The sequence below is a fragment of the Mus caroli genome, unplaced genomic scaffold, assembly GCF_978045245.1.
Source record: "Mus caroli unplaced genomic scaffold, Mus_caroli_1 scaffold_1, whole genome shotgun sequence".
Taxonomy (NCBI): Eukaryota; Metazoa; Chordata; class Mammalia; order Rodentia; family Muridae; genus Mus; species Mus caroli.
Window position 1 is genome coordinate 8121018 of NW_028227256.1, and position 24710 is coordinate 8145727.

Genomic DNA, 24710 nt, shown 5'->3' on the forward strand with positions numbered 1-24710 from the left:
GTTTTGTTGTTGTTGTTTTTGCTTTGTTTTGTTTTTGGCTTTTGGTTTGTTTGTTTGTTTGTTTGTTTGAGACAGGGTTTCTCTGTGTAGTCCTGGCTGTCCTGGAACTCACTCTGTAGACCAGGCTGGCCTCGAACTCAGAAATCCACCTGCCTCTGTCTCCCGAGTGCTGGGATTACAGGCATGTGCCACCACTCTCTGGCAACTTCTAAGTTCTTAACTAGAAGATTTGAGGATTTTTTCAATTTACTTTAGGGATTCTTCTTCAATTATCTTTAAGCCATTTTAAGGTAGGGTTCACTTGTGTCACCAAACATCTCTGAAGAGTCTTCTCATATCTATTCCTAACACTCAGAACTCTACTCTTTATGAAGGAAATGCCAGTGCAACACTGAAACAAACATCCATTCATGGGTATCTTCCAGTTCTGACTTCATAATCAAGACAAGCCTTTACAAAAAGGAATGTTCATCTACTGCATTACCTTTATAAGATAAACTGTATATAATATTGCTAGAACTAACTTCATCAATAACATCTCTGTGATTGTATTCCTTCTGGTATGCATCAAAACTCATACTGAGCAATGAGCAGCTGAACAAAAACACACCAAGTGCTAGGTAACAAACTTTTAATACATATTAAAAATGAAATTAGTCAACATTTTAAGTTAAATACCTAATTTAATATGCATAATGATATATAAACACAGTATGTGTGTATGCATATATATATGTATATATATACAGTTTGAGATTTCATTGTTTAGTGTTGATTTCTAATTTTTTTTTTATTTCATTGAATATAAATTTGAGAATTTGCTTTCTTAGAGGAATGAAAGTGACTTTGAGAGGACTAGTAATCACATGTTCCATAGTTTCCCAGTAAGATACCTTCTAACACTTTAATACTGTTGGTCGTGTGTGTGTGGCTGGGTTGGTTCTTCCTTCAGGAAGAGACTTTTGCACAGAGTTCATGCTGCTCTAGAATTAACATAAGCTCATATGATATGTGGTATATGGGAGAAGGCTGAGGAAATGGGTTGGGAGCAAAACTTGGTGCCAAATCAACCTTTAAATTCTAAAGCAAAAAGTCAGTTACTAACTTTAGAGGAGACAATACTTGTATTTTTTAACATTTAAGGTATCCTATTTTATCTGAAACATGCTGAAACAAAGTATTTGTTACTTAATTGTCTGAGACTCCCAAGGAAGTTGTCTCAAGTAACCAGTATTTGGTGCCAGCTGTGCTAAAACTGAGACAAGTTTGGACCTATAACTCTCTTTCTCCAGTATAGAGTTTTCAACTGCTCACCTCATCCTACAATAGCTATTTGTGGCTTCCTACATTGGTCCCTGATGCTTCATAGTTCTCATACTGGTCAATGTGTACGGTTAAGGCAGACTTTCTAGCTCTTAATACTGAGCTTCAAGATAGAGCACCATGGGCTGCCTTGGGATGGAAAGGGAGCAAGCTAAAGTGCTTAATTTAGGGGAAGAGATAAAATAGGGCTCCCTTTCCACCTAGACTTGTATTTGACTTAATCTGCACACTAATCAGTACTGACTGGATTTGGACAGCATGACTGGGCAGCTGGAGTTAGCTAAGCTACAGCGCAGCAGTCCACAGGCTGTTGTGAGATATCTTTGGATGCTGTGCATATCTGTGATATGTGAGTGATACCATCTTGGACAATGCAATGACTTTGTTCTGTTCTCCATATGTTGCTACTTCCTAGACTGATGCTTTTATTCCAATGGCTTATAACCAAATACCTTATTCCTCCCTGGATAAGTATGGTGATGTATTACTAAAACATCATGTGATTTGCTTATGTGTGATGTGCAGGCAACATTTATATTTTTTAATTAGACAAGTTCTTGTTTCATCCCATCCAAGCAATGGTTTTTACACTTTCTTCAGAGCTTCCCAGATCTAAGTAGACTCCAAAGGATTTTTAAAAGAGGTAGGATCACTACAGTATTTGAGATTACATTTATACCCCCTTTCTTTTAATGAAATATTAGTCCAGTAAATAAAACATTTAAATAATCAAAACAACCAAAGCTTTCAGCCTAACCCTTTAAATAGCTGCAGAAATAAAGCATCAGGACACATGCAGGCAAGTTCCTACCTTTCAGAAGTTGGTACTCATTTGGGCTCATTTTTAATCTTTTGTACAATTCTTTAGCATCATCCTCCACAGAAGTCCTCATGGATCCTCCACCTGGCTCAGGGCCTTTCTCTGTACACCAGAGTCAGGCTGACTAAGAACCTTAACTGAATTGGATAATGATTCTTAACTAGGTACTACTTTTAAAGAGATCAAATCCTTCACAAGATCCAAATTACTGGAAGGAAAAAAATAGCTTTTTTTTTTGAGCTTTAATGTGTCATATCTTGAACTTGGTGTGATATTTAGAAATGAATAAATGTATATTTTTAAACAAATTCATAAGACTTATCAAATACCTGGATTGGTGAAGATATGATGCATATATGTAGGTACATAGTCAGTTTGCTTTGGTGGATATCAGGGTTACAGTTTTCACAACCAAAAGTACAGTTTATCTTGGTGTTTTATACATAGGGAAATGGACATTGTATGTACTGGCATTACATTACTGAAGGTGAGAGTGACACTGATGGAGTTCAGGCATTTGTAGGAAACTGGACTAACTAAAGACCAGTGATAAGTGAGAAACTTTGGAAAGTGAAACTGGAGATGACTGGAAGATTTTGAAAGCCCAATGGAATACTTTTGTCTTGATTATTAAGAAGTCTCTCTAACTTTAGAGCATGATATTCCTGTGTGCTACAACTGAGTTCTGCAATAGCTGATGTTTGAATGACTCCAGAAAAAATATGTTAATTTACATAATGAAAAAGGAGAAAGCAAATGAGACTACTGATGGTGGAATTGAAATAAAAATGACAGTAGATTTGGTTGAGTACTTATGTGCTAAGAAATGTGTTAAGAAAAGGCCTAGGGAGTAATGATGTCATGTGTGGGAGATGTTCCTTAAACTAAATTCAGGTGCTATACAGCCTCCAGTTGCCTGTCACCATGCACAGTGATTTATTTTTTGGTTAACAGGGTGATTGCCGTACCAGGGAAGAGGCAATGATATTTGCTGTTGGGCTCTGTGACAATGGATTTATGCATCACGGTAGGAACTCTTACCCTCAAACCTCACACATGGATCTCATTGTTTTGGTTCCTCTTGGGACATTGGGAGTGTCTCAGTGATCCACTAAGGTCAAGACAACCTATCTGGGTCTTGCCATGGGTCCCAGATGAGTCACGACATCTGCGACTGATTTCACTATTGGTGCCATTTTTGTAGCACATTATCTACCAGTTTTTCTAAACTTTCTCTTGTTTTTCTATATTGTGTTGACTCCAAAAGAGCCAGAACATGACTTAGAGGTTTTATTTTCTTTTTAAAAATTTCATGTATCTCTTTGAATTAATTTTATATAAACAATCATGATCTTGCCTGAATGTTATGTATAGGCGGATGAATAGATAAGAGCATGTATGTTTAATATTTATTGTTCATTTTAGGACATCATACTCAAAATCATCTTACAGAACTAAATCTTTGGTAATAAATATCTTTTATTCTATTAGATTTTTTCTTGCTTGATACCTTCAAATATCATTACACATTAGTGGGTTTTTTTGTTGTTGTTGGTGGTGGTGGTGGTTTTTTGTTTTTGTTTTTGTTTTCGAGACAGGGTTTCTCTGTATAGCCCTAGCTGTCCTGGAACTCACTTTGTAGACCAGGCTGGCCTCAAACTCAGAAATCTGCCTGCCTGTGCCCCCGTGTGCTGGGATTAAAGGCATGTGCCACCACACCCAGCTCACGCATTGGTGTTTTAATTTTAATTTCTCCATCTATCAAAGTAATGAGAGTTTCCCGTCTATGTGTGCCATCTTATACAGTGCATGCAAGCAGGCTCTTTTCAGTTACTAATGCCATATGCTTCTCAACATCTGGCTGATATAGCATCCATTCATCAACTACTTTCAGTAGGTTATCAACAACTGAATAAAAAGGGAGCACCAGTCACAGTCCTTTGAGGGGGGTATCCTTTCTGACTCATGTCCTCATGTTTAGATCACCAGGAGTGTTAAGATGAGGGGGGGGTATCCTTTCTGACTCATGTCCTCATGTTTAGATCACCAGGAGTGTTAAGATGAAGAAATATTGGTCCCTGAAGAGCAAACTACTGATGGAAGAAATTATAATATTTTAAGGATAGAAGTATAAAATCCAATGGACACCCCTCAGTTATTTTTCTCCTTTAACCCAAAGCAACAACAGGCAATAATTTCACATAAGCATTTTTCCAAAGTACTAAGTGACAGCAAAACTTCAGCTGAATACAGTCCCTAGCCTGGATTTCTTGGTGCTTCTCTTGCCTACTATGTGCCAATTGTTTGGAGAAAATACCATGTGATCTTCCAGAAAACAGATAGATCATGGAGGCCAAACTTAACTCAGCCCAAAGTGTTTGTCCTTTCTGTTGTTCACTGTGGCTCCTTACTGTTTATTGTGTGGCTGGTAGCTTCATTTGTCACCATGTGACCAGATGCTCTTCTGTCCAAAGATCACCCATGCACCATCTGCTCCACATTATTTTCTGGAACTCTGTCAAAAACAATGAAATCGAATGCCCCTTCTGGTTGCTTGACACATGCCAAGCCGTTTCCATACAGCACTTCCTTGTAGTCAGAGCAGGATGAAGATTTATTTGACCTTCATTTGCAGTCAAGAAAACTAATATGAAGACAGTTTAGGTAACTTTCTAATTTCCACACTGAGAGTTGACCCAGACCTGGGCTGATTTATCAGAAAGTTACGTGCACTGGCACCACAGCCTTCCCATTACGGTGGGTTACCTTGTCCCTACAAGTACACTACAAGGCATTAATGATAAAGAATGAGAAACACAGAGTTTTCTCCTAAAGCATTTTGGTTACTGTCAAGATTGCATTCAATATACATTCTTGTTATCTGTATCTACCTGTAGTTTAAACAAAGCTAACAAAACATACCCAACATATGTTACCAGTTTATACCAGGGATCTTAGGGGGATACGTAAAATATTAACATTTGGATAAAAGAGATAAAGTTGACCTTGGCAGAAGTAAGATTATTTGGCAATGTTAGTTGCTCAGTCCATGACACTAGTTGCTTCAGCTGATCCTTGGTATAAGCTAGAATCCTGAAGAAGTAGGTTCCAACACACTGCACTGGCAAATAAATACAATCAGGTGAGGAAGAAGAAAGCCTTCCTTTTTCCATTGCCCTTAAGTAGGCCTCCAGCAGAAGGTATTGCCCAGATTAAAGGTGTGTACTATTACACCTGGACCTAAGCTGTTCTTCACTTGATACTTGCTCTGTCCCAGACTTAACATACTCAGAGATCTTCTTGCCTCTGTCTCCTCGGATTAAAGGCATGTATCATCTTGCCTGAGTCTAAGCTTTTCATGGCCACTGTGCTTCAAGATCTGAATCAAAAGCCTTTGTCTTCCAACTTCAAGATCTGGATCACAGGGGTGCCCTCCATTTCTGATTGTAGTTCATTCTAGATATATTCAAGTTGACAACAGGGAATAGCTATCGCACTGTAGCCCAGTTGGATTTTCCCATAAAGATGCAGACCATTAAGCAGGATTATTTTCTGAAAGTGGAAAATGTCCTATGTTTTTGCATTTAGAGTGTATGAGATTTAGCAGTTACTGTATTTTTTTCCTTAAATTTTGAATTGCATTTGGACAAAGGGAGATTAAAATCTCAACATTGAGAAGATGATACTCACTTTAAGATGGAAAACCCTACAGATAACAGTAATTTAAAGGAAAAGTAGGCATAGGTCATTGAAGGAATGTGAGGGGCATCTGTGGGAAACCTTTTTCTAGGAATCCAATGCTGAACTTATGGTTGGCAGAATTCCCTGAGTGTGTGTGTATTGGTGTGGAAAGTGAGCTTGGGATTTGAGTTTGCTGACATTATATGAATCTCTCCATTTCTTTAGTCCTAGAAAAAAGTGAATTCAAAGATGAGCCTCTACTTTTCCGCTTTTTTGCTGATGAGGAAATGGAAGGATCAAATATGAAGCATAGGCTTATGAAACATGACTTGAAGGTTGTGGAGAACGTCATAGCTAAGTCACTGTTGGTAAGCTGCTGCCACCTTCTGTTTCCTTCTGGGCAGTGATTAGCACAAGAACATAGTAACATGTTGATGCTTTCCATGTATTTCAGTGTAAAGACCTCCTCATTCTTTATCAGTAATATTAGTATTTTACATTTCAGATTAAATCCAACGAAGGCAGCTATGGCTTTGGCCTGGAAGACAAAAACAAAGTTCCAATAATAAAATTAGTGGAAAAGGGGTCGAATGCCGAGGTAATATAAATTCGCATTTTTGTTGAAGTTTGTCATCATGCAATACAGTGCCAAAGTGAAATCAACAGCTATGTGTTTATTGAAGATACTGTCTCTGAATAATCATGTACTAAGGTTCTATTATAGTATTGGGTTTGTAGCTCTGGGACTGTGTCTTAGTGATGACTGAGAATGGGAAGTGCTGGTATTCCAGAGATCTATAGCTCTGAATCGAACAGTCTCCAAGAGATGTGATTTGTGTCCCCAGTATTGTCCCAAACATTGAATCTATCCTAGAATTTTTTGGAAGTTGCATAGGGTGTGACAGTTGTCCTAAGTCTACCAGATGACTCTTCTATTCAACCAAAGGAAATATCTTTTATTTTCTGCTTCTGTTGTCGTTTCTAAGAATGTAATTTCCATCATTAAAGCAAATACTTTGACTTTTTCATTAAATCAGTTGACATCTTCTCACATCACTAGGTTTTTAAACAGTGGACTCTTCTGATTGTTGTTGCCTTCATTGAGAAATATTCATTTGATAGCAGTTATATATTAGCATTTTAGCTTCTAGAATTATAGACATTTAGAAAGCAGATGACGTTCTCTGTTCTGAGCTGGAAACTCTGATGTTTTTCCTGTATATACATGAGGAACTGAGTTTGATAAACAAAACCCATTGTTTTGTTTTGAATGTGGTATGTGTGCTTGTAATCCCATGCTTGTGAGGTGGAAGTCGGTGAATCCCTGCATTCACAGGCCAGCTATCCTATGCTGCTTGGTGATTACCAAGCCAATGAAAGACCTATCTCAAGAAATGATGTGACAAGGTGGGTATCACTTGAGGAAAAACAACTAGGGCTGCTCTCTGGCTGCCACATGCGTGCACATACATGTACATACTACATTCTATACACACCACACACACACACACAAATGAACTCTGTCTTTGTCTCTTTCCCTCTCTGTATCAGTTTTTATCTCTCACTGCCTCTCCTTCCCTCCATCTTCCTCCTTTTTCTCCCGGTTTTCCTCCTCCTTGCTTCTCTCCCTCCTTTCTTTCTTTCCTCATTGAGCTTACCAGTGATGTACCTCAATGATACTGGATTTAAAAACTACCCTGCTACCTAACATGCAAGGTACATAACTAAGTGAACACCTTAGTATTCAGGTCTTTCATAAAAATGTAAAAACTGTAATAGTAGAACATACATAATTTTAAATCTGTGTAGTAAAGTCAGTGGTACTCTGTGTAAAGTAAGTGTAACCTTATTGTAAAGGTCTTTTATTTCACCCTAAATCAAACGTGTGCAAGATAAAGCTTTCTATCCAGCGCTCTAAGTGCAAATATATTGCCTCCAGTCCATTTGTATTCTGTTTGTGTATCTGTCCATCAAATGACCATGGTTAATAGTTCTGTAGGATGACATGCTTCTTCCTGACACTTTTAGAGGCTGCTCTTAGGGCAGAGCATCATCCTACTCTGCCATAGATAAAAGACTACCTCATTAAGTAACTCAAGACAGAGTTACTTAATGTCTCATTAAGCAGTTCAAGACCGAGGCCAGTCTTGCTGGTTAGAACGCCTGCGCTAACTGTAGGGGCAATGTCCTCCTTGTCATCTTTCCACGTGTTGCATTAGGTAAAACCTGCACTTGTTGGACTGTACTTGCTTAGATCCCTTGACACTCCTTCCATTCCTTTGTACTAGGCATACTCATGCTGTTGGAGGCTGGAGATAAAAACTGGTTGTGGTCAATATGTTTATGTATTCATGGTATAAAAATTTCTGAGCTAAATAAATTAACTTATATACAGTATATAAATATATAATATATAAAATACATGTGTTTATATGATATATAAAACATACCTGGAGATACATATATACATATCTATCTATCTATCTATCTATCTATCTATCTATCTATCTATCTATCTATCTATCTATCTATCTTTCTATCTATCAATCTATCTACCTCAGTTTGTAAGTTAAAGGACAAGTTTGATTTTCTTTTTTTAAATTAAAGGCTCTGTTGTTACAATAACAAGAGAGAGCCAAAGATGCATACAGTATTTAGGAAAAGCACTCATGGGGCTAGGGAATGTAGGGGATGATTGATTTCAATAAGATTCTGCAATCTCATTTATAATGATTCTCTGTATTATTATAATTGTTAACCCTCATCATAGTTCTGTTGTATAAGGTTGCTATAGACATGTTTTCATGTCCAAATGTGGTCATGCTAAGCCTCCTCTGATTCAGTTTTGTGAAAATATAAACTATTCATTAAATTATCATTCCTTTTTTTTTTTCTACTTTCCCCTTAGATGGCTGGCATGGAAGTTGGGAAGAAGATATTTGCCATTAATGGTGACCTTGTTTTTCTGAGACCTTTTCCTGAAGTTGATTGCTTCCTGAAATCGTGCTTAAACAGCAGAAAGCCACTGAGAGTCCTCGTGAGCACAAAGCCAAGAGAGTAAGTGACATAGCAGAAGGAACAGGGATGAGTAGAGTATCGATGCTAACTTCAGGGTGTTATTTATCACTGGGCTCCCCTGGCATACAACATGTACCCCTCCCCTGCATGGTAGGAGCAGGTCTATAGGTGAGAGAGGAAACTGCCTTGCTTATCTTGAAAGGTGCTCACTCCTGAATTAAATGGTGTTTTTCTTTTACTGTCCAACCTTTGCTATTTTGGGTTATACTAATCTCGAGAAATGATGTGACAAGGTGGGTATCACTTGAGGAACAACAACTAGGGTTGCCCTCTGGCTGCCACATGCATGCACATACATGTACATACTACACACTATACATACCACACACACTAAACACACAGACAAATGAACTCTGTCTTTGTCTCTTTCCCTCTCTGTATCTCTCTTTATCTCTCACTGCGTCTCCTTCCCTCCATCTTCCTCCCTTTCTCCCTGTTTTCCTCCTCCCTGCTTCTTTGACTGAGTAAAAACTAATTTAGTGGAACACCTTTAAGTCGAGAATAAAGAACTGTATGTTTGGCTATAGAAAGTGTTGTTGATTATACACAGTCTATAATGTACTGCTCATATGCATGAAGTCAAATGTAGAAGGTATACCATGCAAGCACTTACTTAGGAAGTTACCCTTTCCTTTAAAGCAAAACCAACCCCAAGCTCTGTGGCTCTCTCAGCTTCTGTTTACATAAATAGAAAAAATTCCAATGTTTGTGTTTGTTTTTCATTGTTATAGCTGAGATAACATAAAAGAGCAGAGGATTACTTTAACTTGTAATTGCAGAAATTTCAGTCCATAATGACAGGAAGGCATGGTGTTGCAAAATTGCTCACCCAGTGATGGTCAGAAAGTAGGGAGAGGGAGCAAAAAAGCCCCTAGACAAAACCTGCCTCCAAAGGCATACTCCCAGTAGCTCACTTCCTACAACAGGGCACAGTTAGTATTAGCCCAACGTCTATTAACTCATACGTGGGTCAACCAAGGGAGGAAATCAGTACCCTCATGATCCAGTCATCTCTAGATAATGCTGATCTCTTGAGACCACTCAACGCAGGAGCCTTTTGGGAATAACATCACAGCTGAAATGTGACAATATTTATTATGAAAAATTCAAAGTAGAAATTTCTTTAGAAGATATTATTTTCCTCCAAATCTTACCACATTTAAATAAACAGCTACTACTTTTTTGAAATCAATTACTGTTTTTTCCAAGTATTGGTGCATAATGTAATTATATACATATAGAATAGGGCCATGTTCTATTGTAGTGTCTTTAGCTAAAACACTTGGTGTACATGCAGTTCATTGGCTTCTATTCTCTGATTTCGTTCTACCAGTGACCTGATTTTTCTTTCTAAGCTTAATTGTGAACTGTGGCATCAAATGGTTGAGATGACATGTATGTAAAGTATTTAACAGAACATGTGAATAAGCTATGTCTCAATTACTATTTAAAAATTGTATCAGTTACAACAAGCAACTTCATTAATTTTAAGATGAATATAAAGGATGACATTTATAAAGAATTGTTTAACAATTGAAGAAAATATTATAACCATAGCTGGTATTCTTATTGATGTTAAAATACTTTTATATGTAAAGTATTATATAGCCACATACATTCAGCAATAGCTAGATGCATCATATGTACATTCTTCTTGAGTCTGAGTGTATTATTATTGACTGGATTCTCCCTAGAACATCCTTTTCTGACAATGCTAAGTCATTAATGGTCACGGGTGCTTTAGCTCATAATGTAATGCACTAAGTGGCCTGAAAGCATAAGTGTAGCTTGTTATTACAGTTTCTCACAGGAAACACTGGGCTAGAGGGCAGCAAAGAACCACTGCAATATCTTCTCTCTATATATAATTAAAGCTTATTTTTCCCCTCTTTATCTAGCCCTGCTTAGTTGCCTATGTCCTGACACATTTAGGGCATTTAGAAGCAATAAAATATCTTAGGAAGGACTACAGAGGTATTTGGAACAATTATTAGTGAATATAAGAATATGCTCTATGGACACCCAATTTACCCTTTAAATAGCTGATCTGCTTACACAGACATTTCAATAATTGAAAGAGCACAGAGCCAGTGACATCAAGAATAAACAGATGGGAACAAATCCGTAGCCATCAGAGTCCTAGGTTCATGTTTCCCAATCATTCCCTAAGTGATGCTGTGCAGTGTAGACTCCTAAAAACAGTCCTTTGACACCACACACACACACACACACACACACACACACACACGATATGTTTCCCAACCATTCCCTAAGTGATGCTGTGCAGTGTAAACTTCTGAAAACTGTCCTTTGACACTACTCACACACTACACACACACACACACACACACACACACACACACACATGCACACACACACAGAGGATAAATGAATGAATAAATATTAAAAGGATTGCATACTCATGTTTCTTTTAATATACTTGAAAGGTATAAGTTCCTCTAATATTCTCCCTATATTGGGTCCTTAGAACATTCACATATATTAAAGAAAAACTTATCTTCTCTTTTTAAGAGACACTATAAATAAGCTAGAGTGGTATTTGATATGAGAAATCCTCCTGTAAGTTACAACATTTATTAACTGGTGTGTGTATATGGTCTTTAGACAGTTATACTGGTTTCCATTGAGGAGAATGTTTTATAAAGCAAAATTCTCGAACTCCAAACTCTAGTAGACACTTTCTGTACTGCGGGCTGTATCCTGGCATCCCAAGCTAGTCTATCTGCTAATTGCTCGTAGACACTCTCAATATACTACTGTGAGCAGCAGACATGTGCTCAGACACCGCAGTGTGCCTTGGCTATAAATAGTTATAGTCATATTATAATAGTAGATGCCACAAGAATACTCCCACTCTTAACATTTTCAGTTGAAAGTGACCTTCTAAACCTCATAGATTACTCGTTTCCCGGACTTCTGTCTAGATTTCTGATTATGTAAAGAGGTGGAAGTTTTTGAAGGCTTTGAAACATTCTAGATACTTACAATAATCTATTTACTATATGTTCACTAATATCTTCCTGACTAATAAGGCTGACCTCATTGGTTTTCTTGTGAAACTGTGACTAATAGATGACATAAGCAACTCAAAGGAGGAAGGGCTTACTTAGCTACCAGTATCACAGGACTCTGTTCATGGTTGCTTGGCTCTATGTGCTAGGTCAGAACATAATGGTGGTGGGAGTGTGTGGTGACCTCATGGGACCCTGAAAACAGCCAAATAGAAAGGCATGAAGCAGCCAGGCAGTGGTGGCGCACACCTTTAATCCCAGCACTTGGGAGGCAGAGGCAGGCAGATTTCTGAATTTGAGGCCAGCCTGGTTTACAGAGTGAGTTTCAGGACAGCCAGGGCTACACAGAGAAACCCTGTCTCAAAAAAACAAAACAGACAAACAAAACAACAAAAACAAAAAAACCAAAAAAAAAACAAAAAAAAGAAAAGAAAAGAAAACGAATGAAAGAAAGGCAGGAAGCATTCAGGAGAAGACACAACCCCTAACAACACACCTCCATGGATCTGATCCTCTATTTAGGTCCCAAGTTTTACTTTTCATCACCTCCCAACAATCCAGAGTATTGTGAGTCCATCAAGGTCTGACACCATCAAGTAGGTCAGATATCTCAGGATCACTCACCAAAAACTCCATTGTTTGTCATGTCTCCAGGACATGGTTCTGTTCAGGACATTTTACATTCAACCACAACAAATGCATCCCCAACCTTGTACAGTATCTTAGGATTTCCTTGATATTTTCATTCATAAATTATACTTGTGTATAACGAGAACGGTAGAAGTTTTCTCCTAGGTGAATTTTCTGCTATGACAGGTAACTTCTCAGAAAGTTCATGAAGTAAAGTAGGGCCAGCAGGCTGTTCATGCCCTGGTGCAGACAGGTCATCACAGTGCTCACCACAGTGAGTGATTCTCACCTAGATAAAGAAGAGTGGGAGCGGAGAGAGATGCAGTGATAGCTCTCTCTCCAAAGAATTCATTTTGTCTTAAATCAGACTTTCTCCTTCTCAGGCTTCCAAGGCCAGCTGGATTGGGGAACATCTTTAGATCAGGCCCAGAAGTGAGAGCTCAGGAGAAACCGTGTGGAATCTTTGGTTGGATCACCCTTTTTTTTTCTTTGTTTTTGTAATTTAAGTAATATCCTGTTTGGAGAGGAAAAGACAAATATATCAGAAGTAAATACAACAGAACTTTCCTTTGATTCCAGCCATGTTTTACACTTGATGGCATAAAGGAATTTCTCCAAAAGGCTTTGCAGGAGCTCATTTTACATATTTATTCTCTACCAGAAATAGAACAATCTTCACGAATAATTTTATTGATTATTTTAATAGGGAATGTAGTTTTCCCATTGGAAAAATATGATTTCCGAAGGTCATGTTTTTATTTTAGTTTAATCATGTTTAATTAGAGGAATTCCAAGTTTTCCCCTAAAATGGCTATCATGATGTTGTGTACACATTTTGTTTAAAAAAATGTATGGTAATCTTGAAGAGTAGAAGTCAGAATCTCATAGCAGAGTTAGTTAGATGGGCAGACCTTGCTGAGAACAGTGTTGAGAGGCTGCTGAGAATTACAAATAACCCAGAAGAAATTAAGTACACACTTGGAAGCTGTAAAGTAGTCCATGTTAAGTGAATTTGCAAAAAGTGTACGCGAAAGCAGGAAGCCACTGTTGGTTCATCCTCACCAGCTCATGTATTCATTCTCCTCCTGCCTTAGTTCACTTTCATTTTAGTGAAATGACTTGTCTCTTTGACAGATAATAGTAATCATCTGCTGTTCAAATGAAATGGATACAGCCCTGGACCCCAGCAAGTATGGAATTAAGGATAGTGGGTGTGCTGATTCTTTGACCCCTGTCATACATATATGCAAATCATGCTACGGTATATAACCTCATTTACAATAGCACTTTCCAACTGCTACTGGAAGGGAAATTTGCATTTTTATCACTGATTGCTTGCCTGGTTTACAGCAGAGACTTCAGTGTCAGGCACTGCCTGCGGGCCTAAATGTTCCTTGTGGTTTCCTAGGCTGTTCCAGGTGCAGGGTCTTCTGCGAGCTGCCTCCAATAGATGTGCCTATCTTCAGACTGTCCAGTGTGTCTGTGAAGGGCTGCTTAGATTTGCTTTATAACTAACTCATCCTTTTCTGAACACAGTTGGTACTTAGGTATGCAGGGCCATCCAGCAAAATGTACTGCACTGTGTCCATTTTTTTTTTTGCTCTCTATTGCAGTTTATGATACTCATCTTTATACAAAAATGCTCCGTCCTCTCTAGAGTTCTCTGCTCTTTGGGTTTGCTCTTTGATTTCTGGCTTCCTTCTGGGGAATGCTCTCCATTGTTGGTGACAAACAGCACATCCCTTCCAGTGTGCCATGACAACGGTCTCATATTCTTCTCCTCAAATTCATTTTTGTGTGAGTTCTTTGGCAATACTTCTCTCACTCGGGTTTTTATTCTTCCAGAGATATATTATAGAAATGTGTAAGTTAATCAAATTCCCAAGGATATGATGTAGTGTTAGACAGCTCTGTCCTCTATAACTTGTCCTTGTTCGGCCTCTGGTGATTTTTGCAACAGTAGAAGTGTATTTCCTGTTTGTGACAGTAAGTCAATGAAGAATGCTTCCTTTTTCTTGAGTGTCTATGTAGCTCAGCATTGGGCAGGGCAGATTGCTACTTGTAATAGCTAATCTTGGATATCAACTTGACACACCTGAGGAAGGGGAGCCTTAGCTGAGGAACTGCTTTCATCAGATTGTTCTGTGGGTTATCTCTGGGGACATTTTCTTGATTGCTAATGAATGAAAGAGGGCCCAGCCCTCTGAGTTGTGGCACTCCTTGGCAGTTGTGTTGGCCTGCGTAGGGAAGCTAGCTGTGCAGAAGCAGGGAGTAAGCCTCTAAGCACTGTTGTCCTATGGTCTCTCTTCTGTTCCTGCCTCGGCCTTTGCCTTGATGATTAGCAGTAATCTATGAGATGAAACCAGTGCCCCTACAGCTTGCTTTGGTAATGGTTTTATGCTAGAAACAGAATTTAACTAGTATAGAAACTGTCTCTTTAATCCCCATCAGCATACTACAAAGTAAGTTTTAATAGTGATAGCCTCCAGCAGTTTCTGCAGCATGTTTTATAGCAGCAGCTAGTCTAAACACAAGTTTACCCAGCTACATGTAGCAGTATAAGAATGTAGAGCTAGTTTAGCTGTCCACATTGTATGTTTTTTCCCACAGAGGATGCATCTATGTAAGAGTTTATGGGCACTCTATGGCATCCCTATTACATGCCTCATTTTGGGTTAGGCAATGGCCATTGTTATCTTCACAGGCTTCTCACTCAGTGGTGTCCACCAGGTAGACCTTCCCCAGTTTTCCAGTTTCTTCTGGTCTTGATCCTAGCAGCAGTCTCCCCTGTAATATAAGAATTCATCGGGGAACAGTACTAGATCAAGCAGTGGAAAGTTCAGTTAGGACAAATGGGACAGCAAGAACACACTCCAGTAAAGAACAGTCTGAGCTGAGTAACAACCCAGATGGCCATGTCGGGGGCTTAGATTTCTCTTCCACCTGTTATCCCCTCTCCTGTCCCCCCACCCCCCCCAGAGGGGACATTTCTAATAATGGGGGAAATCTAACAAAGAGCTTCCCACTTCTTACAAAATTTTATTTGAGATACGTAGGCGAATAAAATGCAAGACTATGCATAAGAGATTTTAGTGTCAAGGAGGTTGAAAAGTCCAGTAGGGGAAAGGTTAACAACACTGCACATGCTCCCTGGTGAGGAAGTTTCTCTGCAGTTGACTTAGCTGGAGTGACCTCTAACACCTATTGTTCTTTACTTCCTGCTTTGGGGAGCCCATCTGGAGTCTACCACTACCATTCTATTTACATCCCGTTGAGGGCCCTGAGCTGTCTCAGCTGGAGGAGCTACTACCTCCAAATTCCTGCCTGCCTGCCATCTGAGAGAAGGTGTAGATGAGTTCAGAACCAACTGTGGGTTTACATTTGTCTCACTGTATTTTCTGGTTACTTTTAGGACCGTTAAGATTCCAGATTCTGCAGACGGGCTTGGTTTCCAGATCAGAGGCTTTGGACCTTCAGTTGTGCATGCGGTGGGAAGAGGTGAGACATTCTTTGCTGCTGTATCCAGAAGTGCACCAGCAGGTGCTTTGGCTCTTCCCTGTCCAACTGAAAGGAGTCCTCATAGTGCTAGGAATGGACCCCTTTCACTGAAGTAATGCCCTAAAAGGACATTCTGAAAATCACACATCAAAATAAAATCTCAAACTCCAATCTGTGTGTCCTTTCTCATGTCTACATGTCTAGCACCCAGGAAAGCCAAGGTAGGATTGATTTACATTCTGACACTAGGTAACTCAGGCAAGAGTGAGACCTTTCTCAAAAAAACAAAAGGGAGATGGGAGAGATGGCTGCATAGGTGAAGTACTCGCCCCACAAACAGAGATTGTGAATTCTGATCTCCAACTCTCACATTAGAAACAAAATACAAAACAGACCTTTGTGTGCTAGCACTTAGCTTTAATCCCAGGTGAGGGGAGGGGTGGGCACAGAGACTGGAGAATCTCCTGGGCTTGCGGGCTGTCTAATACAGTCTGAAGGCGAATTTCAGGTTCAATGAGAAACCTTGCTAAAAAACTGGTGCAGTACTCCAGGAAAGACACCAGATGCCAATCTTTGGCCCTCGACATATGCATACAAACACACACACATATGCACGCACATATAGCCACATACAAGAAAACCCCATGAACAAATAAATAAAAAAAACAGCCCCTCCCAAATTCTCAATTATATTATTATTGTTACAAATCTGATTGAAGAATGACAACCTCAGTCATAATTTTTTTTTTGGTCTACTTTGGTTTAAATTAATGATTTTAAGGTGTTCTATTTGTGTTTTTCTTAGCATCAAATAAAATTTGGGGCTTTGTTCAATAACTTAAAAATGAGAGGTTTCAAGTTTTGTAGAGAGTTCAGGTCTTGATACCATCTTGCTATATATTTCCTTCAACATTTTCCTTTGAGTTCTCAAAAAATTTCATTTTGAAATTCATTCTTAACCAAATAATTTTAGTGATTAAAAGCCTGCTTAATTTTTTTTGGAATTATTTGAAAGGCAAATAAAAAGCTCTTGTGATCTGTATTTTTATTTCTTCCTGACACCACTAAAGGGAGTAGAGATTTCTGAGTGTTGCACAGAACAAATTTCCTGGCTGCTGGGGCAAGGGCCTTTGTGAACAGGGAAAGTCTCACACTTATGTAATACGGGGAAGGTCATATTTGTAGTACTAAGAAATTGAATACCTCATCATATGGTCACTCAAGCATGAAGCAGAGAAATTTTGAAAGGGTGTTCCTTTCAGAACCAAATTTGTACTATAAAATTAACCAATGCAAGTATGACTCAAAAGTATATGTTCTTTCAAAAGAAGTAGCGTTCCACTTGTATTTCCACAATGGGGAAACATTGAATGCCTTTCCACATTTAAAGGTCTTTCAACACTGGAACAGACATGCACTGAGCTAACACATATATGGTTTCTGTTTTTATTACCTGTGAGGGAAGTTTGTCTCATCCTAGCCTAAATGCATAGAGCAGTGTGCAGAGGTGTAGTCCATCACTGACTTCTGAGTGTGTGGCCTCTGGGTTCATGGTTTTTGTTTCTCAAATGGGAAAGGCTGGGGATGGGGAAACTTTTGTGTTTGTCTCAGACTTTTTTTTTTTTTAAACTCAGTGGTGATTCATTATCAAGCAAATTATGCCCCAAGAAAGGGCCACTGTGGTCATTCTTGCTAGTGTTGCTGCTCCCAGGCCACTAGAGTTCAGCCTTGGATTAGTCTGAGCACCTTCCTGGCTCTTTCTTCAGAATAGCTGGAGAGAAAAAGCAACAAAATGAGACACCAAAACACATCTGCCCTGCCCTCTGCAGGCCTCACAGAACTGCATGTCCTGATGCCATCTCTGTTTATGATTCTTTTATCAGTATATTTTTGCAGGGGGAATATTTTATTTGCAGGGGTAAGTTTTATGGACATTGGTATAGTGTGTGTGTGTGTGTGTGTGTGTGTGTGTGTGTGTGTGTGTGTGTGTTTGTATTAAAAAATCTTAAGTATCCAGTTAGGACATGCCACTTACATATTTGCTTAGGTACATTTCCATAGGTACACAGTTATGTATATATAGACTCAAAGTGAATGGATGACTGATAATTGCTTAATTGTTCACACATTCTCTGGCTCCCAAACTCCCATTTACCTTCTAACAACCAGTTGTGATTGCTAATTGACTTGACTTTTTTCCATTAAGAATTGCTTTATTTAGGCTAAAGAGATGATTCAGTTGAAGTTCTTGAACTGTGTGTTAACCAGAGTTTGGGTTTCCAGAAATCACATAAAAAAGCTAGTATCTTCAGTGCACCCCTATAATTCTAGCACTGGGGAGGCAGGAGTAGGATGGTTTCTGTGGATTGCTAGACAGCCAATCTAGCTAATAATTTTCCCCCAGGATGGGTGGTAAAGCCTGACTCAATATAGGAAAGGTAATCTAAGAAATGCTCTTGTCTATGTATGCAAGCGCGTGCGAGCGCGCGCACACACACACACACACACTGGCAAATCCATACCACATACACTTATATACACTCACATGAACATGCACACCCACACAGAAAAAAAATGTCTGCAAGAGTTTTAAAGAATGAATTTTATATGTACATTGAATTATTGGCTTTTAAAAACAAAAGTAATATTATTTTAGTACCTATGGATTTAGTAAACTAAGTAAAGTTCATGCTTTTGGTCTTTCAGAGTTTTGTTTCACTATAGATTTAGAAAGTTAGATTGACTAGACATAAGAAAGGGAAATGGCTGGTCAGCAATTGAAAGGAAATATCGCTATGTGATATTCCCTCCAAATAATCCTTTCGGAGACAGTGGAATATTCTATTCATCACAGTCTAGACCATTGGTAAAGAACTGGTAGGAGTGAGGGCCATTGCTATCTGAACCGGATTCATCAGGAATGTTTTAGTTATGCTTTGATATGTTTAAACTTGCTTCCATTGTTCTGCATCTGATAAAGGCGAATCCTTTTGCTGACATTTGACTTTGACAATATTCCTCATTGATATTTAAAGGTACTGTAGCTGCAGCAGCTGGCCTTCATCCAGGACAGTGTATTATCAAAGTGAATGGAATCAATGTCAGCAAAGAGACACATGCCAGTGTCATTGCACATGTCACAGCCTGCCGGAAATACAAGCGGCCAATGAAGGTAAAGATGAGATTAGAGTTCATTGAACACTTGCATGAAACTTTTAGGGGTGTCACGGACTAATGCACACAAAACTTTGGTTTCCAATTTTCTTCTAATTTAAACACAGCACTGTGAATCTCATTATGACAGATTTATCTTATTATTCAATCCTAAAGTACTAGATGTGTTTAAATAGTTGTATTTTGTCATTACATTTTATTTTTGAGGTCTTATCACTTATTTAAAAATCTATTCTGAGGCATCTTTCTTTCTTCCCTCAGTCCTTTCTCTCTCTTTCACATCCAATTATTCCTAGGTGTTGTATCCAGATCCACATGAAAGCTAGACAAGTTCCTCCCTCCATCCTTCTTATTCATAAGGATTTATCAATATTAAATCTGTAGCTATGAAATATTTTCTTGACATACTTTAGAATATAAAGTGATCAAGAGTGTATAAATATACTCTTCGTAACAAATCTATGAGAAAATCTAGACTTTATAGAATTAAGTTTTAGATAAAGTTATTTAGATAAATGGATTTAATTTTAAAAGAAAATATCAGAATATAATTGGCCTGTGTTTAAATTTTTAGGCACTATCCTTATATCTGTTAAATACTATCAGAAAATGAAGTTGGGTCCTAATATAAGCACATTCTATTTTTATCTGAATAATACGTTAGTATTGGCCAGGTTGAATGGAGTCTCAGGCTATCCAACTAGAGGCATCAGGAACCTTTATGGGGAGGGTCATGTGTCTTCCTTACTCTGTGTGATGAAGTTCTCTTGCTTTTAAGAATCTGACTGTGCCCAAGCTGGGGGATAAATGGCTATTTTTATTGAAGCTAGGGCTGACGTTCTGTAAAACACTAACTCCACAAGGATAGAGCTCGTTTGTATTGTTTACTAATAAGGTTAGAACTGAAATAGAAAATCAGAAATTATTCATAGACTCATAGGTTACTCTGGAGCAGTAATACCTGTTGTGCAGCACAAGTGAACGTGACCTCCATCTCGAGACTCTTGCCTTTCTCTTCCATCAGGATTTCACTAAGTAAACCAAGTGAGCCACTAGAGCTTTACTCCTTTTGCATTTTCCCACCTCTCTCCTTGGAGAAGTCTGATCAGGAAATCATTAAGAGAAACAATGAACTCACTGAGTGAGTACTCTATGACCTGACAGGCACCCATTGCCATGTAATGGAGGACTCTAAACCAGGTGACTTAGGAAAACACTATTTTCCTCTGAATTTGACTAGAAGTGGTTCTTCTGAGGCTGCTGGTGTGCCTGCCTTCTATGGGGCCCACACTCAGATATGTGTGCCCAACTGTCCTTCTGAGCTCCTGTCTTGGAATCTCTTACAGGATTTTTCTTTGGGTGTAGTACTAAAATATCAGGAGGGAATGTTACCTCCCATAAACCTCTTCCAGGATAATTCTTGTTACTACTTAACCTCTGGAAAAATAGAGTCATAGGGCCAAGGCTAGGGTCAGGGTGAGAAGGACCTAAAAGAATGCATGGATACTAGGTACCCATAGTGGTTCATTGCAGCCACAAGAATGACCAAGTCAACTAGGATTGTTTCATGTGTATATGGTGCTGAGACTGAGCCTACAGCCTCATGAATATTAAGCATGTCCCTACTCCTGAGTTCCCTCACATCCACAAGCATAGCTCTCATTTTAATGATTTATAGCAGCATACTAGCTAGACACAGTTGTGGAGCTGATTCAGAGAAAAATGGATGCTGCACATTATATCACGCTTAAGTAGTTCAGTTCAATTTAATTTATTATCTTATTTGTAAACCTTTAAGTCATGTAACCCTTGAAGCATTTATTTGGAAATCATCCCATCTGTCTTGTTTCTCTAAATAAGAATGGAACTGCTGTTTCAATTAAAATATAGGATGAGTTATGTATTTATGAAAGGATGTTACGTGACTTGGAAATTCAGCACAATGAGAAATGTTCTTCCAATTTATACATTGGTTTGTTTCATAAATACCATTAATATATGAAATCTATGTGTCTGTTAGGACCTTAAGATGGTATGCATGATTATAGGTAATTGGTGCAGCAAATACCTGTCCATTAGCATTTGCATATTTTAAGGTATAATTTATAACTCATCTAAAGATACTTTCTGCACTTGAGTACGACATCTGAGAACTGTATCCTATTTGAAAGAGTGCATTGTTAGTGTAAATATGTAGAACACATCTCCTGAAGTTGATTTAAGATAGAAAAAGTTGGAGTGTTGAATTGCCATTGGCTGTCCTTTCTGATGTTTTATTTCTTTTTCAAATTTTATTACTGTTAAACCAAAAAATGAACAAGCAAGATGCTCGTGCTTCTTTCTAGCATTGGCAAACATCAGTGTGTTGTTAGTTGCTATGAAGCTAATACATAATCTGGCACCTATGCAATGCGCCTGAGCCTTCTCCCTTTCCTCCCCTCCAGCAAGATTCCATACAGTGGGTCTATGATAGTCTTGAAAGTGCTCACGAAGACATTCAGAAGTCCCACTCAAAGCCCCCTGGAGACGGGGCTGGGGATGCTTTTGAGTGCAAAGTAGAAGGTAGGTCCTTTTTTATTTTTTTCATATGCTTATACTATTGTTTTCCATAGAGCCTGTGTCTTTCCTAAGTACTGAGGTGCTATATTTTTGAGCTTTGACTCGTTACCACATTTATATGTCGTTTCATCCATATATGTAATATGGATAGTGGTTGACATGTGATACCTTATCCTAGTTTGTAGATCCTTTGCTTTTATTTTTCTTGGAGGCAGGTTTCAGCTACTAAATGGCTCAGGCTGGTCCACAATATGTGGCAATCTTCCACCTTTGCATCCTAAGTGATGGGATTGCATATGCACATCCTGTGCTCTGTAGCAGGACCCTTTCAGTGTTTTCCTAGATTTTCTCACTTAGTCATCAAATCAGAAAGTCTCACCAGTTACCTGTTAACCTCATCTGGGAAGAAGAAATTGAGCTTGTTTAGGTCAAGGGTCATGAAGAGGGGGTGGGTTGGGGGTGGGAGAGCTAACCCAGGATTTCCTTCCTCAAGGTGAATGTCATTTAGATGCTTTTGTTCCTATATGACTCATCCATAGTAAGCTCCCATGAAAGCAAGGCAGAAATGCAAACTCTCTCCTTCCACCCCAGGTCAACATCTTCATAAGATCTGCTTCATATAGTCATTCACATATAAGCATCCCCAGGGGTTAAGATAGTCTGTAGCTTCTTCAAATAATTTTTATTCAAATAATTTTTATTATATCCACACCTTGACAATAGGAGGTACGTACGTATATATGCATGTGACACACACACATGCAGGAATACACACCCACACATACACACATGCACACACACACATATACACACACACACTCTTGCACATCTTTTGGTAAGGCTCTTGCTTCTTTTTCTGTTTGTTTCTCAGTGGACCAGTTCTTTGAACTGTGTTCAGTGGCTCCTTTACCTATGGCAGTTGAGGCTATTATAGTTATGCCTGCACTTCTCAAATGCCATGACTAATTTTTTTCAGAACATTTCCACAGAAGTCCTTGTATTCATTCTTACATTTTTGTTGTGTTCTTCCAACATATTTATTGGTGGAAATCTCTGGACATTTCTATTACACTGTGAATTTCCTCCAAATAAATAGTTGGAAAAGGATCCTCTGGACAACACTTCAGATATCATGTGTGAAAATTTGTCCTTCTCCAGACAGCACCTCGCTGTCTACATCTCTGTTCTTGTGTCCCCAGGGAGTTAGCACACACTACTAGTTATGCTGTTAGTATCACGCCACGCCATTGCCATCAATGCCCACTACGATCTCATTTCCACCTTGATTTCTGACCAAGTGGCGCTATCATCAAGGGTTTTCCACACTCTTCTCTTTCACGTAATGTTTTGGCAGAATGATTTTTTTCTCTTTTTCTTTTTCTTTTTTTATGTTTATTTTTTAATTAGACATTTTCTTTATTTACGCTTCAAATATTATCCCCTTTCCTTGTTTCCCCTCCAAAAATCCCCTATCCTTTCTCCCCTCCCCCTGCTCCCCAACCCATCCACCTTTAATAAGAATAATTTCTTAAGTCTTCCTTGTTGAGCAGCCAGAGAATATGGTATGCAGCTGGGGTGCAAAACACTGCCCCACTGAGTTGAGGTATACCTGTCTTCTGGCATATGAATGTACGTACTGCCTTGGAAACCCGTCAGACTCTATCACTTAAGTATTTTCAGGGAGGTCCTGTGATATAACATGGTTAACTTATTGACTGTTGGTGATTAAAATTAACTTCCAATACTCTAATATGCTCTCCCCTCCCCCCAACTCACATTTTAAAGTAATCTTAAGGATTACCTCATATATATAACCATGATTCACAGTTGGTTTCAAAATCTTGTTGTGAATAACAAAAGGGCACTGGGGCTATAGCTTAGTGTGTAGAGCACATGCCTGGTATACATAAAAGCCCACTTCACTCTAGCAAGGCATAAACAGGGTATGGCCTTCCAATTGTGCTTACTACTCAGACTCAGAATGCCTCAAAGATTTCCTTTATTTATATTTATTTATTTACTTATTTATTTTTGTATTTGTGTATGTGCCAATGCATGGGCTTGTGAGTGTGAGTACATGGGTGTTCATGTGGAAGGCAGGAGGAATCTTGGGTGTGATCCTCAGGAACTCCGTCCACATCCTTTGAAACAGTTTTTCTCATTGTTCTTGTGCATACTTAGGTTGGGCTAGCTGGCCAAAGAGACCTGTGGTTCTCCCGTTTCTGTCTCCTAAGCACTGGGGTTACAAAGGTGTGCCCCTATGCCCAGCATATTTATATGGATTCTGGGGATCAGGCTTAGGTCCCTCCTGCTCTAGAGGAAAGCACTAAACCAACTGAGCCTTCCCTCATATCTCAACGCCAAGGATTTTCTTTAGTGGGAACAAGGGCCTCGGAGCAGCTGTGTTTGCTCTTAGTGTGTGACATCGGTATGCACTGATTATGAGGGGTTTTCTTGTCAAACATTCATACTCTAAGAACTATCTCAACCTCATTAGAACAGTACTGTTGTTTTGATAAAATACAACGCTATTGCTCACAATAGAATTAGGTCCTGAGGCTTTTATTCTCCATTTAGAATAAGTTGACACTAGTCCACATCAAAAGGTGGATTGTTTTATGTGACAGTTCAGACTGAGATGGAGATTAATTTACTTTAAAGTAAACTGGTATTCTACATTAGACATTTTTGTCCTTATGGGACTTTGGTATTATAAATAAATATTTTCTCCTACTATGAGGCCACATAATAGTTTCTTTTATGAAATTATAGGTACTTACTCCTCAGCTTTTGAATGTGTGCTAAACACAGTGTCGTTAAAAGTTGTAGATGGAAATTTTAGTCTAGTGAACAGTGATGGATTTTCTCAATGAGTTCTCTCTCCAAGATGCTGTCTGGGAAACTTCAAACATCTG

The 24710-nt window shown here is 38.7% G+C and overlaps 1 protein-coding gene across 5 annotated transcripts in view; it reads left to right on the forward strand.

Moving 5' to 3' along the window:
* Prex2 (phosphatidylinositol-3,4,5-trisphosphate dependent Rac exchange factor 2) overlaps positions 1–24710 on the forward strand; it is a 321717-nt gene that overhangs the window by 149431 nt on the left and 147576 nt on the right. For all 5 annotated transcript variants that reach the window (XM_029482876.2, XM_029482881.2, XM_021163512.3 and 2 more), the window contains 7 exons: positions 3098–3170; positions 6050–6192; positions 6330–6422; positions 8733–8881; positions 15977–16062; positions 19098–19234; positions 21681–21798. In XM_029482876.2, coding sequence (XP_029338736.1) covers positions 3098–3170; positions 6050–6192; positions 6330–6422; positions 8733–8881; positions 15977–16062; positions 19098–19234; positions 21681–21798 — 799 coding nt within the window. The remainder of the gene's footprint in view (positions 1–3097; positions 3171–6049; positions 6193–6329; positions 6423–8732; positions 8882–15976; positions 16063–19097; positions 19235–21680; positions 21799–24710) is intronic.